We start from the raw sequence: 15,366 nt of genomic DNA on the forward strand, positions 1-15,366 counted from the left end.
ATACGTTCCATGGCTTTGCAGATCAGGCTCGTCAGACTGATGGGGCGGTAGTTCCCGGGATCCACGGTGGATCTCCCCTTGTGGAGTGGGATAACTGTAGCTGTGCTCCACTCAGTGGGCACGAAGCCTGAGGTGAAGGTATGATTAAACATGACACTTAGGTGAGGTGCCACTTCATTTTGTAGTTCATGTAGTACACCGCCCGGGATGTCATCTGGTCCCATGGATGCTGTAGTCTTATCCTTGAAGAGTGCATTTTTTACCTGTCTGGCCATTATTACTGGAATTTGGCAATCTGCCAGTATTGAGATGGGCCGTTTAGAGGGTGACAGGGGGGTGAAGGTGGCACTGAATCGATCTGCCAGGATATTAGCAATATCCTTGGGATCAGTATATTTAATGCCATTCTGTTGTAGCTCAGAGCAGATCTGAGCATTGCCATTTAGATTCTTGACATAGTTATAGAATGCCTTGTGGTTGTCTTTGGAATCTTTGGCAGTTTTATTTTCGTAACTAGCTTTGGAGGATTTTGAGGGATCTCAGCTTCTTACTGAGGCTGGTAAGGGTTTTTTTTGCATTCTGGGATTTCCTCTTTTCTGCAACAGTTTTTTCCTTTTGTTGTAAAGTTTGTTTATGGCAGGGGACCACCAGATTGGCTTTCTTTTTTTGGAGGAGAGCATGTTGGTTCTTTTTGGGATGGCACGATTCATGCATGAGTGGATGTGCTCGTACAGTGCCTTAGTGTAGGACTCAGCAGTCGAACTTTCAGTTCCTGTCTGCATGGGTGTCATGAAGTTTATCACTTCTGACTTAATAACCAGAAGATACCTCACTGTTGGATCTCATCACACAGGACATTGAGTCACTCATTCATCTTCACTTGTCCATTCCATCTGACACTGTGTGTGAAAGGGTTTGATCCCTTTTAGGCAAAGCTTTTCTGAGGACATGCTCAGGGTTTTAAAATCTGCAACCAGAAAGTCTTGTATATCCAAATGGAGAAGATTTTCTGTCTGGTGCCATGCTCATAACTAGGACCCATTTTTAGTAGGGTGTCCCTTTGTTCTCTCCTGTTTGTGTGAGTTGCTGTGGCCTGGCTTGTCCTATTCTTTTGTAAAGGCCATTTATCAGCTGTTTATGCCTATCTGCCCTTGAATCCTCCTTTGACTTCTTGTTTTGAAGTCACACAGTTTCTTAAAGGCATCCTGCATTTTAGACCCCCAATGAAGCCCATTCCTTCTCCTTGGGACCTTAATTTTGTTTTAGAAAAAAAAAAAACAGAATTGACCCCTTCTCCTTTTGAGACTGCAGGTTCAGCTTCTCTGGAACATTTTACCTGAAAGATTGTCTTATTCCTTGCTCTTACTTCTGCTCAGTGGATTTCTGAGCTTCAGGCCCTTGTGGCCATCCCTCCTTTTTTGTTTTTTTTTTCACAGGGACAGGATGTCCCTTCATACGAGTCCTTCTTTTATACTCAAAGTACTTAATGAATTGTCTTTGAATTAGGTAGTACAACTCGCTTCCTTTTTTTTTCCCCCTATCCTCATTCTGCTAGTGAGAAGGTTCTACATACCCTGGATTTGCACAGACAGCCCAGGCATTATTTGGATAAAACTAAGGCCATTCATAAGTTTGACAAGCTTTTTGTTTCTTTTCATGCCAGGACGTTTGATTTGATTGTTTCTAAACAAATCATCTCCTTCAGGATAGAAATCAGAGGCCATTTCCTTTTATTATACTTTTTATGGCAAATGTCTGCCTACTTCCATTAGGTTTCACTCAGCTAGGGCTGTTGCTTCTTCTAGTGCTTTCTTCAAGGGGTTAGACACCAATTCGATCTTTGTAGCTGACTTTGGTCTGCAGAGTATAGTTTTACTAAGCATTATAGGTTCATAGGTGGGTACTAGGCTATCTGCCCGAAGGCATTTATAAGCCTAGCCAGAATGTGTTGGCTTTCGCTGCCCCCTTAGATTAGTTCCCTGTGCCTCTGTCCAGCAGAGCCACTGAAGTGATCCCCAAGGTAAACTTTCTGTTTCCCATCCACTCTTCAAGGTTTCTCTTGAAGAGTGTTAGTGAGGAGCTCTGCCTAATGTAGATTGGGATCTTGTTCCAAAGCATGGGAAGTCTTTGGGACAGGAATCTATCCCTCCAGCACGTCCTATTTATTGTTGTGGTGAGGTTTAGATCCCTAGAGCGTGTGGCTCGAGGGGATAAGGTTTTCTTTAGGTGGAGCATGTCCATCAGTTCTGGGTTGGACATGGCCTTGTATGTCAGGCAGAGATCACCTCTGAGTAGGCAGTATGCAACCGAGTACAACTGTAGTTTCTTCAGTTGAGCTGCATAGGGCATCTGTTTGAGGCCACTGATCCTCTTGGTGATGTACTTCTGTGGTCTTTCCAGCTGTTGCAGGTGTCTTGTAAGGTGCATCCCAAATGGGGTGTTGTACTCTAAGATGGGTCTGATGAGTAGAGGGGCACAATGACCTCTTTTGATCTGGATGCAAACCCTTTTGTGATTAAGTGGGCCACGTAGAAGGATTTTCTAACCACTTTGGCAATGTGATTATCAAAGGTGAGATTACTATCTACTTGGCTCCCCAGATCCCTTATTACGTCTTCCATATTTGGGGGACTACCACCAATGTGGTAGGGTGTTGGTACTTTGTTTTTTCCAAATGGGATGACTATGCACTTTTTGGAATTTAGCTTGAGGCCATGATTTTGACACCAGGTATCCATCTCAGTAAGACCCTTTTGGAGGATGTCTGTGTCAGCCGGAGAGTCAATTATAGCCCCTAGTTTGCATTCGTCTGCGATCTTGGTCAGCCATAGTCCTCCTGTGCTTGCCTGTACCTCTGAGAAGTATACGCCGAACAGGATGGGTCTTAGGACTGAACCCTGGGGAACGCCGCTTGTAACCAGTTTAGAGTCGGACCTAGCTCCTGCAACTCTCACCATGTGGATTCTGTCCGTGAGCCAGTTGGCAACCCATCCTGTGATGTAGGGGTTTATGTTCAAGTTGGTGAGCTTGTCTATAATACCAGAATAGGGAATGATGTCGAAGGCCTTAGCGAGGTCTAGGTAGGCTGTGTGGATCACCTTTCCCTCGTCTATAGCCTTGGTAACTGTCTCAAAGAAGTCCACCAGGTTTAGGAGGCATGATCTGCCCTATAAATTGGATATGGTTTCTAGGGCCAGAGCAGGTTTTGCTAGAGCCATTCTGCATGGGTTTTTGAGGACTTTTCCCAGCCTTCTACCTCCCAGTCCTTTTCTTCAGCTTTTGCACTTTCCCTATGGTGAAGACTGCTGCAACAGTGATATAGAAGGACATAGTACAGTTGTGTAAAATCATACCATAACAGTAGATGTCCTTATCTTCACTGTTGTAGTATTCACTCCCTCCATCCCTCTTTTTTTTTTCTTTTGGGCTTTGTTTTGGTTTCCCTCCTGGCTGAGGGTCTTCCATTTCCATCTGCATTTTCCTCCTGGATGTCCATATCCTCTTTTGTCCTATAAGGACCATTCTGTACTGGGGAAATTCAGTTCTGGGTAACTGGTTCCATACATCACCTTTATGCCCTATGTCCTGAATGGGGACCAAACATGTGACGTATGACGCGTACATGATCTAAAGGCTTTGGTATACTTGCTGGACATTGGGCTGTCCTTGGCAGGAGATGCCTATGGTGAAGAATACTGCAACAGCAAAGAGAAGGTCATCTACTGTTATGGTAAAGATTCTACAGAACTATACTTTATCTAGCAGGGTTTAGTCTGCAGGTAATGCCCACTGGAAAACGGGTTTGCAGCTTCAGGGCAGAGTATTAAGCTGCTGTTGAGCTTGTTCTTAAATGAAGCTAATGGCCACCGTTATTTTATGCTCACTAAAAGAAAAAAAAAAAGAAAGACAAATGTGTGTGCATGTGAGTACGAATGTGGGAGTGGAATCCATCGAACCATTATTTTACACTCACTAAGCAGCACTTCTGCTGTTTAGAATTAAAAAAAAAAGTAAAAAAAGAAAGAAGTGTATGTGCGTGTGTGTTTGTGTGTGTGTATACGTGCTTGTGTGTGCGCGCTCACATTTGTGTGTGTGGGAGATGGAGATCAAATAAGCAGTGGCAGCAGTTGAGTTTTGCATACCTCTTGACTTAGCTCATGAAATTTGGACAAAGCCTAAAATAAAGGTGGAACAAAGGCTCAAAAATTGGAACAGAAATAAAAAAAATATAAATATTGCTCTTATAAAATTACAGCATTGCTTGAATAACAGAGTTTGTGTTAACATGCATTTTCTAAAGGAAATAAAGTCTGAAACTCAAATGTAAATCATTATTTGGTATCTTCACTCCCCAATGATTATTAAGGGACCAACAAAATAAAGTAAGTATCTATATTTTTTGAAAGTGTTATATTTTATATGTAAAATACATCCTCTCACTCCATTTACACATACTACAGCAAGTTTGAAACAATAGGTGGAGGAACTATTTTACATAAAAATATGTGTATATATATATATATATATATATATATATATATATATATATATATATATATATATAAAACAGTATCGCAGTAAAAAATAACTAAGTAAAACACACCAATTTTACAGACAGCCAATTCTCAACGTACAGTAATGCCCAACAGGGTGTGTGTTACTGTGTAACTAATGTTCTTCCAGGGATGTAGCCACCCTCCGACTGTGACAGACCTCATTAACACCCCTGGGTGGACATTATTTACACAGTGACACACCCTGCTGGGCATTCTTGCTTGCTTTGAGACCTACTGAACTGTTAGTTTACTGTTTAAATGGACTCTCATTGAAGTTAGTATGGCTATGTGTTAGAATGCTTAACCATAACATTCAATGTTTGAAGAGCAGTCACTGTAACAGTAAAAATACCCTTCTTCTATCCCCCTAATAAATGTGAGTGTAGTTCCCTTATTTTCCTTACTAAATGGGTGCATTCATTTGTTGTTTGATGGGAATATAGCCTATTATATTCTCAAATCCGTAGATGGGACAATGTGAAGCTAAAAAAAAGTGATGGGAACTTGTAAAAATACATTCTGTATGAAAACTTTGCACACTAGCCAAAGTTTAGGAGTGTAAGCACAACAGCAACATTGACTTTCATGGGACAGCTGTTGAAATTTGTGGCTTATACGAAAAGAAGTAAGGTGGATGAATCCCAGGTGAGATAATTTACTGTTATCACAGTCTACTCAAACATCTACTGTTGTGATCGGGTATTGTTACGTGTAAATGTACTTTCATTTAGTCTGACTTCCATTCAGGTAAATAGTTCTGCTGGCTTTCAGAGGTCCACTTTTGGAAGTGTCTACAGAGCTTCCCTATCACTCAGAATGACTGGTGATGCTTTATAGAGAGTGTAGCAGTCACTGTACTATTGCTTCTTTGTAGGAGAGCTGTGTCCACCTTTGTCTAACAGTGAGTGATCAGCATCATGATGACAGCTGTGGATCCATTATTACATCCTTTTAGGCTGTATGACTTCAGGTTTAAAATGGCCTTGTCTGGAAATGTTTACATAGGTATTTTTATACCCCAAGTAGACTCCATAGAATTTTTCCTCAGGTGGTTAGCAAATGCTTGAGGTGTGATGGGCAAGAAAGAGATAGCTGGGAACATATTTATTTGGTGGTGTGATGAGCTGGTAGACTTTTGGGATTCCCTGTGTGCTGCTGTGTTGGAGATGCTGGGTGGGCGAATTTGATTGACTGGGAAGATGATTTTTTTGTGTTATGCTACAGACTCGGAATTGCCTAGACATAGTAAAGCCTTGCTGAGTCTAATTATGGTGGCTGCCAAAAAAGCAATTACTAGAAAATGGAAATCAAAGTCTAGGCCAACTTTATTAGAAGTAGTGAATCTAGTAACTGAGATAAAACAACTGGAATTGGGATCTTTAGAAAAGGGAAGGATCAAACTACATAGAAAAAAATGGGAACTGTGGGAAAAGTATATGCAGAGCAGAAATAAGTGGCAGGATTTGAATGAGCTGTATAATGCTCAACTGCCAATGACTAGAATGTTTATAAGTGATTAGTAATGTTTACAACTACAGTTGTTTCACTGGTGTCTGTGATGTAAAATGTTTACAACTAAAGTGATTTAATTTTGTATGTTTTTCATTTATATAAATGTAAGATTGCCTTTGTCACACATGGAAATTTAATAAATAAAAAAAAGGTGGCCTAAGAGATAGTAGCATCCTCAGAATTTGATGCCTTAAAATGATGAAGTTACTACTTATTTCTTTTTTTTTTCTGTTAAAAAATGTTATGTTGCATTGTTAAGTCAATTAGAAAGTTCATTGTATTGTTAAGATGAGGTCTGTTATGCTTATACCAACAAGACGGAGTAGATGTAGATTTCTACTGTAATTTAAGAGACTAGTTTTCACTTGTCCTGATAATTATTTTTCCTTATTCTTACCAGTGCCTATGGATCTTTAACTGTTCGAAGTTTATTGGACACAAGAGAACATTGTTTAAATGAATTCAACTTCCCTGATCCCTATTTGAAAGTAAGTAGGCACTATCTTTAGGGTACAGTGCATAAAAAGCATGCTTCTTGAATGTAATTATAGATAAAAAATGTACAGCTGATTTTTTTCCCCTTGTCCTTCATTGCTTGAGTAGAAAGTGGCTTGGTAATATGATTAAACAGTGCTCCACCAGAGATTATGGGATGAAGAAATATGTGGTATTGAAACTTGTGTGTTGTGGGTATAGTAGAATGAATATAGATATGATGACTATGAAATGGTTGAGAGAACTCTGTGTATGGACATGGGTTAAATGTTAATAGATGGACTTGTTTTTCTGTGTTGTTCTGGTTAATATGTACCCCATTTACCCAAAAATAGCATTTGGTTGACTGTTCTGTTTTAACTAACCAAACCATACAAATATATCATGAAATGGGTGTGTCTTTTCAGTTTTGAGTATAAGCTGTTGTGATGGTTTGGCAAATCTGTAAAGAAAACTAGTTGTGTTAGATCCTCTGCATCAACATGCAGAGAATAAATTACCTCAGAGTATGTAGTGTATAAGCACAAATGTGGGTTTAAGATCCTCCACTAAAACTGGCAACTGAGTATTTTTTCTCTCTATTTAAATCCTAGATAGATCACTAAGTGACATGACCAACACGGAGTCTGTGTCCGTTTCTGCCATTTTTATGTGGTTTATTGTTGTTGAGCATTTGGATCTTTTACAGCCTAATTATGAGAGCTACTTAATGCAGTTTCAGTAGTTTCTGTCATGCTTTGTTTTGTTTTTTGTTTTTCTCCTCAACACCAAATCTTTAACAATGAAACAGTAACCAGTAGTGAATAAAATAGCACACACCAAATATTCCTACAGATACGCTACTAAAGATGGAGCACTGTAACTGATTAACAAAGCAAGACAGCTGCATAAGAGCACATGACCAAGTGCCACTCTCCTCAGTGGAGCCAAAAACTGTGTGTTGACAATGTTCTGAACAACCCTGTGCAGATCCTCAGTCTCAGGAGGGGTCTGAAGTTCACACACCTTATTCTTTTTTTTAGCAACCAGCATAATCCAGGCTAGCATTAGTGCACACTGTGTTCTTTCCCCTCTACTATTCTCTATTCCTTGTGCAGCCAAGAGGTTTTGACCTTCTTTGGCCAAATCTTTTGCATAAAAGATTTCACTTGTTCATAGAGTGCTAACTTAGGACAGTCTGAAAATGTTTCCAGTTACCTCCCCAAACATCTCCTGCATCCACATGAACCCCCCGCCCCCGAAATATTAGACTGTTTCCATGTTGTTTAGCAGTAGTTGTGGAAGCACTTTAACTCAACTACTCGAAACATTCTTAGACTTGTAGCTTCCCTAATGCTACCCGAAATGTATTCTTCCAGTCAGGTGGGCTCTCCATCTGTAAAAACTGCTGCCAGTCTAATCAGTGTCTTTCCCAACTTCACCCAAGGCCTTATAAGCCCTACTGATATTTTTTTCTCGCTGTTGACCCCTCCCCACATTCAAGTAGGAGCTGTCCCAAGTTGAGATTAGTGTTATCTTACCCCCTAGAAAACAGGACGCCATAGACTAATGTTAACTTCTCTAAAACCCCTTTACCCTGGCTACTCCCCCAGATATGCTTCTCATCATTTATCATCTGATGCCAGTGTTGCACTTTTATATAGGCTACCAGATCTAATAATACAAACTGACAATCATTCCCAAAACATGTTATTTTTGTATTTTATGGTAACTGGATTAGTCCCATTAGACTAATGACCTCTTTTCAGGGGAGACTTCTCAGTTGGCAATATGTGATGTTTTGTATCCATCTGACTTACCATCAGATCATACAGGAGGGACCTTGATTTAACATCTTGTCTGAAGGACTGTAATACTGCATCACAATCCAGTCATCTGGTGTGGGAACAGAACCCACAGACTTCTGGCCATCCAGAAACAAGGATGAGTGTGCTACCTGTTGAGCCACTGATACAGTTGGCTATAGAACATCCCTCTGACCTCTAAGGCACTGTCTCTTTAGTACTTTATTCAAACTATATGCAGCTCTAGCACTCACCTTATTGCTGTCCCCTTGGACCTTATTCTGAAATAATCCTTTCTACATTCCCTTTTGAGAAAGTATTGGGAGCCATTTAATCCACCCAGGTTCTTTATGCTTCACAGACCATCTCAAGAGTAAGCTTAACTGTGAATTTCAAGATGGCTGCACACTGATCAGCAGCTTAATTTCAGCTCTTCCAGTGTGAAAAAAGAAACTGGAAGATAAGGACTAGTAATTCTACCAGTTTTAGCAAAATTCAGTTACTGGCTTGTAAGTACACTGCTTGGATGCCAGCAAAGAAGAGAGCTTGGAAGACAGTCAGCTAGAGAAGGTGAAGAGAAAGCACTGACTAGGAAGAATCCTGCAGCTGTTCAGCAAAAAAACAGTTCAAGCTCCAGCCTTGGTACAAGAGATGGCTTCCAGTAATCTAGAGGAAAAAATAAATCATATGTTCATTCAGTTACTGGCTAGTAAGTACATTGCTTGGATGCCAGCAAAGAAGAGAGCTTGGAAGACAGTCAGCTAGAGAAGGTGAAGAGAAAGCACTGACTAGGAAGAATCCTGCAGCTGTTCAGCAAAAAAACAGTTCAAGCTCCAGCATTGGTACAATTGATGGCTTCCAGTAATCTAGAGGAAAAAATAAATCATATGTTCTCATAGCTGATTAAAATAAATCAAACAATGAAGGAGTATATCAACTTAAATAATAAAAGGCTGGAAAAATGGAAGAAGCTTTGAACAGCTATTCAGATGAACTGATAAAACTGCAAAACTCAGAGGTCAAAATGAAGAAAGGGCTGGTTGAGTATAAGATTGGTCAATAAGAGCTGTTTCAGAAAGGGTAGGGGACAGAGCACACAAAGAAAACCTGAGATTTTCTGCTTTACCAGAGAAACAGGAAGGAACAGATTGCATTCATTTTATGAAAGCACAGATAAGCAACTGGTCTGGTATTACACAACAGAATTTATTAATTGAAAGGGCACATAGTGTGTATGCTCCAAACCTTGCCATGGTAAACCTGACAAGACGTGTATTAATAAAGATGCAGTCATACCAGCAGAAAGAGTTGATCCTGGCAAAACTCTGGCAGAAGGTCAAAGTACTAAAAATTGGAGAGAGTCGAGTGTGGAAAATGATTATTCACAGTACACCAGACAGAAGAGAAGCAAGTGTATCCCAGTAATCAAGGAATGTCAAGAGACAGGTGTGTGATTCAAGCTGCTGTATTCAGCTGTCTTAAGAATATATACTTTTTTCCTGGAGGATCAAAATAATTTTTGATGCAGAACAGGCTAAGGAGGAAATACAAGTTTGTCCAACAAAACGTGAGCCATTAAACAGAAGGGGCTGTACTTTCCCAGTGAAATTTTTTCTGATGTTCCAAAGGAAGAAGCACAGGAGTTGACCAGAAGAATTGAGTGCCTTGGACTTGGACTTGAACTAGAGTCTGGAGTTGGGAGATGGAGATGAAAAGGAAAAAGAAGAGCAACACTGAAGTTAGAGAATAGATGCAAGACTATAAGGCATCAGTCATATTTGTGAAGTATGGCTTTGCAAGTGTGTGGCTGAGCAATATTAAATATTTGTTTAAATTTGTTAAACTTGGAGGGGGACTGAAAGACGTACAGTTGATATAAAACGTTTAGTGTTATGAAATTTAGATATTATAATGTAAAAAGAAAGGCTAGACAAAAGTATGTTTTAAGTTAATATGCTGTAATTTTGAGCCTTTGGGGTAGGGCTAAGGTGTAAAAGTGCACTGATTATAATAAGTGTAAAGTTGAGATGTTTTTCTCTTAATTTAGCATACGTGAATGTCTTGATTAATGCTCTTGACTTAATCTAATAACAGGTTTTTGCGCAAGTAAGTGGGCTTTACATTCACAGTGTTACCTTATTTTTAATTAAAGTTTTTGTTTAGGAAAAAGCGTGAGTCAAGTCTGCTGCTGAGGGCAGTTGTTACATTTTGTTCTTATGTTTCCATGTAGACAAGCTGAGAACAGGTACAGGCAAAACAATCTCAGGAGTTTTGGGCATTGTTTGCTGAGTGAATTGTGAAATTAAAAGGAACAAAGGCAAGCAGCTTTGTAAAAAATAAAGTTTGAAATTATTGGAGGTGAGTAAGGGTTAGCAGCTTTCCATGTACCTAATTATTTATTGTGTTTACTACAGAAGTGTATAATTTAGATTTATTTAAAGATAGCCAATGCATTTTTCTTAAGGCTAAATGTTATCCGTTTTCTGAAAGCTTACAAAGCGATTTTCACTTTTGGGAGGGGAATAAAGATAAGACAAGAACAGATAGCAATTAGTATAAGTAGGAGCACAGGCTGTACTATGCACTTTAGCATGGATAACATTAAATCTGAAGTAGTTAACTTCATTTGATCATCAACCTGTGGGTTTCAGATCTGTTACGGATCCGAGCCAGCAGCTTCCCAAGCTGAAGATCCGAACTCCAAGTTCCTCCCCTTTACCCATACTACACTGCAACCTCCTTCCAACCCTCAGGTCTCATTTGCTGCAGCTACGCCAAGACGTGATCTCTGAGCTCCAGGCAGGTAGAGTGGGATTTTTGATCTAACTTTAGCCATGCGCTTTGTCAGAGTGTGTGTGTGAGTGGTTTAGTTTTTCCCTTTGTTCTCCCTCGGGTTTACCATGAAAAAAAAAAAAAGAAAGTTTAAAGTTGTAAACTTTACTCTAGTGTAGGCCCCCCCTTCCCGCCCTTGGGGTGTGTGTGCGTGCTCGTGTTGCTAGTTAGCCTTGGCTAGTTGTAGGGTGGCTATGTCGGATTCTCAAAAGTCGACCTTTTCTAAATGCACAGTGTGAGGCCATAAGCTGTCGATGGTCACACTCTGTGTGTGGTGTGTTTAGGGGTTCCCCACCTTACTTCGGGCTGCAAGATCTGTGCAGCCTTCAACCCTTGGGCTCTGCGGTATTGCAGAGCCAAGTTGATTCTGGTTGGTCTTCTCCCAGCCGAATCAGTGTCTTCTTCTTCAGCCATGGCTGCGGCTGTACAAGCTTCTGGTCCTTCTCCCCTGTCCGGGACTCCCACTCCCACTTCAAAACAGGGCAATAGAGAGGCCAGGAAGGAGAAGCACAAAGCAAAAGACAGGGAAAGAGAGAGAGAGAGACAAGGAGAGGGGTCGCAAGAGACCAGCGGACTCGGATCCGTCGGCCCCTCCTGCCAAAGTGGTCTCCACGCCTGAAAAAGTTCCTAGGCCATCTTCCCCTCAGCTCCATTCTCCAAGATTCTCCCCGGGGCCAGAGGAGGAGGCTCAGCCCGCTTTGAGGTCGTCCTCACATCGGCCCTCCCGGCCGGTGTCAGTGGCGTCCTCCAGACCCACGAGAAGCCTCTCTGAAGCTGACATGGACCGGATGATGAGAAGGTTCTTGCAGACTCCATTGCAGATGGTAGTGTTGCTGGCTCCCCCTACCACCAAAGGCGGGGAGTTCAGCTCCAATGTTCGCCCCGATAGCTCCTTCTCTGATCCATCCTAGAGTTTCAGAGTCCCTAGATTCAAGGAGCCCCGGAGTCAGGGGGTCGGCACCAGTGGTTCCTCCATCCTCGATGCCGGCCATGCTCTCGAGTTTGTTGGATCCAAGCTCTCGGAGCCGAGATTTGGGCGTCGTATCCAAGGTGATGAGTGTGTCGTCAGCTCCGTTGTGGTCAGGACATACCATTCCTCTGGGTCTGGCTGTTCCGGGCTCGGCTCCGATCCCTTCATCCGATCTGAGGGGCACAGCTGCTCATTTCTCCAGTTTCAGGGAAGCTGGTTCCCCTTCCGCCTTCGATGTTGTGGAGAGGGTACTCTCAGGAGGATCGAGACCCCTCACTCTTTCCTCAGAGTCCGCCCCTGCTACCTCGCAGTTGAATATGTCTTCTGTCATCCAGTCCTCCCAAGGACAGCCTGTGTCTGATACACCCCAGACAGTTCCCCTCGAGGAATACAAAACTGTTTGTGAGCCCTCCCTGGAGAGTCCCCCCGAGAGGAGGTCCCTCTCAAATGCCAGTGCAAGAGAAGGCGCATGGACTCCCCCAAGTCCCTCACTGAGGATACTGACTTGGAGGAAGGGGAAGGCTCCCCCTGATCGCCCTCCGAAGATGTCTCCTTCGAGATGTAATGGAAATTCTCCACCAGAGGGGAGGCTGGTCCACCCAAAAGCCTTCCTCGGACGAGTCAGTATTTCTGGAGGCGTTCGCAGGCCCATCTACCTCTTGGATCCCCCCCCCCCCAGCTGATCCTCTGGTGGACCTCATTACCACCCGGACACTGTAGAGCCAATACCAAAATGACCAGATAAAGTGTTGAGCCCTCCTACTGGCAAGCCTGCATGGAGTAAGGGTTTCCCAGTTGATGCCATGGTGGTGGCGATGGCCACCAAAAAGGAACTGGCCTAGGAAAGTTCCTCTGTTCATCCTCCAGACAAGGAGTCTGGGGCAATGGATTGTCTCAGGAAGTGGACGTATGCTTCATCTACCTTTGCCATCAGAGCGCTGAACTATATGGCCCATGTGATTAAACTTCAGCATAACCTTGTGAAAGAGTACTCAAGTCTCCCCCGGAGTAAATTTTGACCAAGGATAAACATTAATTCTCTGCTCGTATGGCCACTCTTAAGTTGGTTACTGATACGCCCATGCATTTACTCTCTCTTACGCCACCGAGGGAGCCGCTAGGGCGGCCGGGTCTGGATTGCCATGAGGCGTCATGCCTGGCTCCGGCTTTGTGATTTTTCGGAACCTTTCAAGGCATCCTTCGCGAATGCCCCTTTTGTGACGGTTCGACCCTGTTCGGGAAGACCATCCGAGACACGCTAGTCCAGAGCAAGAAGGACGGGACGACACTGTCGGGATCCACTTCTCCAACCCTCAAAGGTCCTTTTCCAGGAACCAGCAAGGGCAGAAGAAGTTGTGGTTCTGGAAGTCTCAGCATTCTCGGAACGCTCTGGACTCCTTTTCCCCTAGAGGCAGAGGGGACAAGGTGGATGCCAGCCCAGAGGCAGAGGGGGACTGAAGAACTTCGGGTCATAGGAACCTTTTTCGGATCGACCCATGCAGCGGCCTTGAGGGGTTGCCCGACTGCTCCACTCTGGAGGCACTCGGGGGGGGGGGGTGTTGTTCGAAGCATCTAGCTCAATGGGAGTCCATAACATCAGACCGCTGGGTGCTTCGAATAATATCCAGAGGTTATTCCATACCCTTCATAAAAAGTCCCTTAACCACAAGGCGCCTCTCGGACATCCCACCCGCTGAAAGGGAGGCGGCAGCTTTGAAATAGAAAAACTGCTAGGCAAAAGAGCAATCCAGCCGATTCCCCCAGACCAGTCCGGATCAGGCATCTATTCCAGGTTCTTTTTGGTGCCAAAAAAAAAAGACTGGGGACTTGAGGCCAATTCTCCACCTATCCTCGATGAACCTGTCCATTGCCAAGGCGAGGTTCCGGATGGTCACATTACAATCCATCCTGCTGTTCTTGTAGGAGGAAGACTGGATGTGTTCGGTAGACCTCAAGGATGTCTACTACCATATCCTGATGGACAGGCGATCCAGGAGGTTTCTCCGCTTTCGGCTAGGAGCCAGTAACTACCAGTTCAGGGTCCTACCCTTCGGTCTCACCACAGCCCCAAGGGTGTTTACCAAGGTCATGGCAGTTGTAGTGGCCCACCTGAGGCTTCAGGGCATTCAGGTCTTCCCGTACCTGGACGATTGGCTCCTCACTGCAACCACCAGGCATCAACTTATGCAAGCCAGAAATTCCTTCCTTCAGTTATCAAACCTACTGGGTATTACAATAAACCTTACAAAGTCCTCTCTTCATCCTGTTCAGATTCTGGACTTCATAGGGGCAAGAATAGATTCTCTTCAGGCCAGGATATTTTTGACCCCAGACAGACTTCGGAACCTGACCCTTCATGTCTTGGTGCTTCTTCAGACGCCTTCACCCCCAGCAGAGTTAGTCCTAAGAGCCTTAGGGTCCATGGCAGCAGCTATAAATCTGGATGTTCTTCGTGTTTCACTGTTGCAGTCATCACATTTGGGTTATCTGCTTGCAGGTAGCCCTCAGCTGGCCTGAATACCAGAGTCTTTGGATTTCTGCGTCGGATGCTGTCGCTTCTTCCATGACATCAGGTCGTCAGGGGTGTAAAACATGCAGCTGATGCCATTACATCAGTCTTTCTTGCCATGCGGTGCCCGAAGCAGAAGCAGTTCATAAGTGCCGGTCAGCCATCTCCTGAAATTTTAGTTTTCGAGTTTCAGTCCCGAAGTGTTCAAAAAAGATAAGTACCCCATTAGGGATCCTTTTTTCTTGCTCTAACCGATGTCAGTAAAAGTTAACAATTGTCTTGCCTGTGGAAAGCAAATAACTCGGAGATTTTCATTCTTACTGCATCCCCTGTTTAGGCCCAGACCATGACGTCCCTCGCTGTTGGCTTTGTGTCTTGTTCAACACCCGTACTATTCGTCGTCGGGCTATTTTTGTAGCCAAATACTTTCCTTCTCGATCTCCGCACTCTGAAATGGCTTCGTTAAGCCATCCGACTACCGATCTTCCAAAAAAACATAAGGATAAAGATAGAGACAGACCACATAGGTCCAGAACTGCCGACAATGTTTCCATTAAGCTAGTCGCCAGTCCTCCGGTACTCAGTGAGGCGCTTTCACAGCCCCTGATACCCGCTATTACAGATTTGCAGTTCTCTGCTGAGACCTATTCGGAGTCCGGTATGCTGCTAGATGCTTCTTTGACTATGGAACCTGCGGATGTCTCTACC

At 43.2% G+C, this 15,366-nt stretch overlaps 1 protein-coding gene across 1 annotated transcript in view; it reads left to right on the top strand.

Moving 5' to 3' along the window:
• Window positions 1-15,366, top strand: part of PANK4 (pantothenate kinase 4 (inactive)) — a 1,309,469-nt gene that overhangs the window by 507,067 nt on the left and 787,036 nt on the right. Inside the window, exon 10 of the mRNA XM_044063577.1 lies at window positions 6,469-6,556. Coding sequence (XP_043919512.1) covers window positions 6,469-6,556 — 88 coding nt within the window. The remainder of the gene's footprint in view (window positions 1-6,468; window positions 6,557-15,366) is intronic.

This window comes from Protopterus annectens, chromosome 2.part1 (genome assembly GCF_019279795.1).
Source record: "Protopterus annectens isolate FY-2018-M chromosome 2.part1, PAN1.0, whole genome shotgun sequence".
In the NCBI taxonomy this organism is placed as follows: domain Eukaryota; kingdom Metazoa; phylum Chordata; order Ceratodontiformes; family Protopteridae; genus Protopterus; species Protopterus annectens.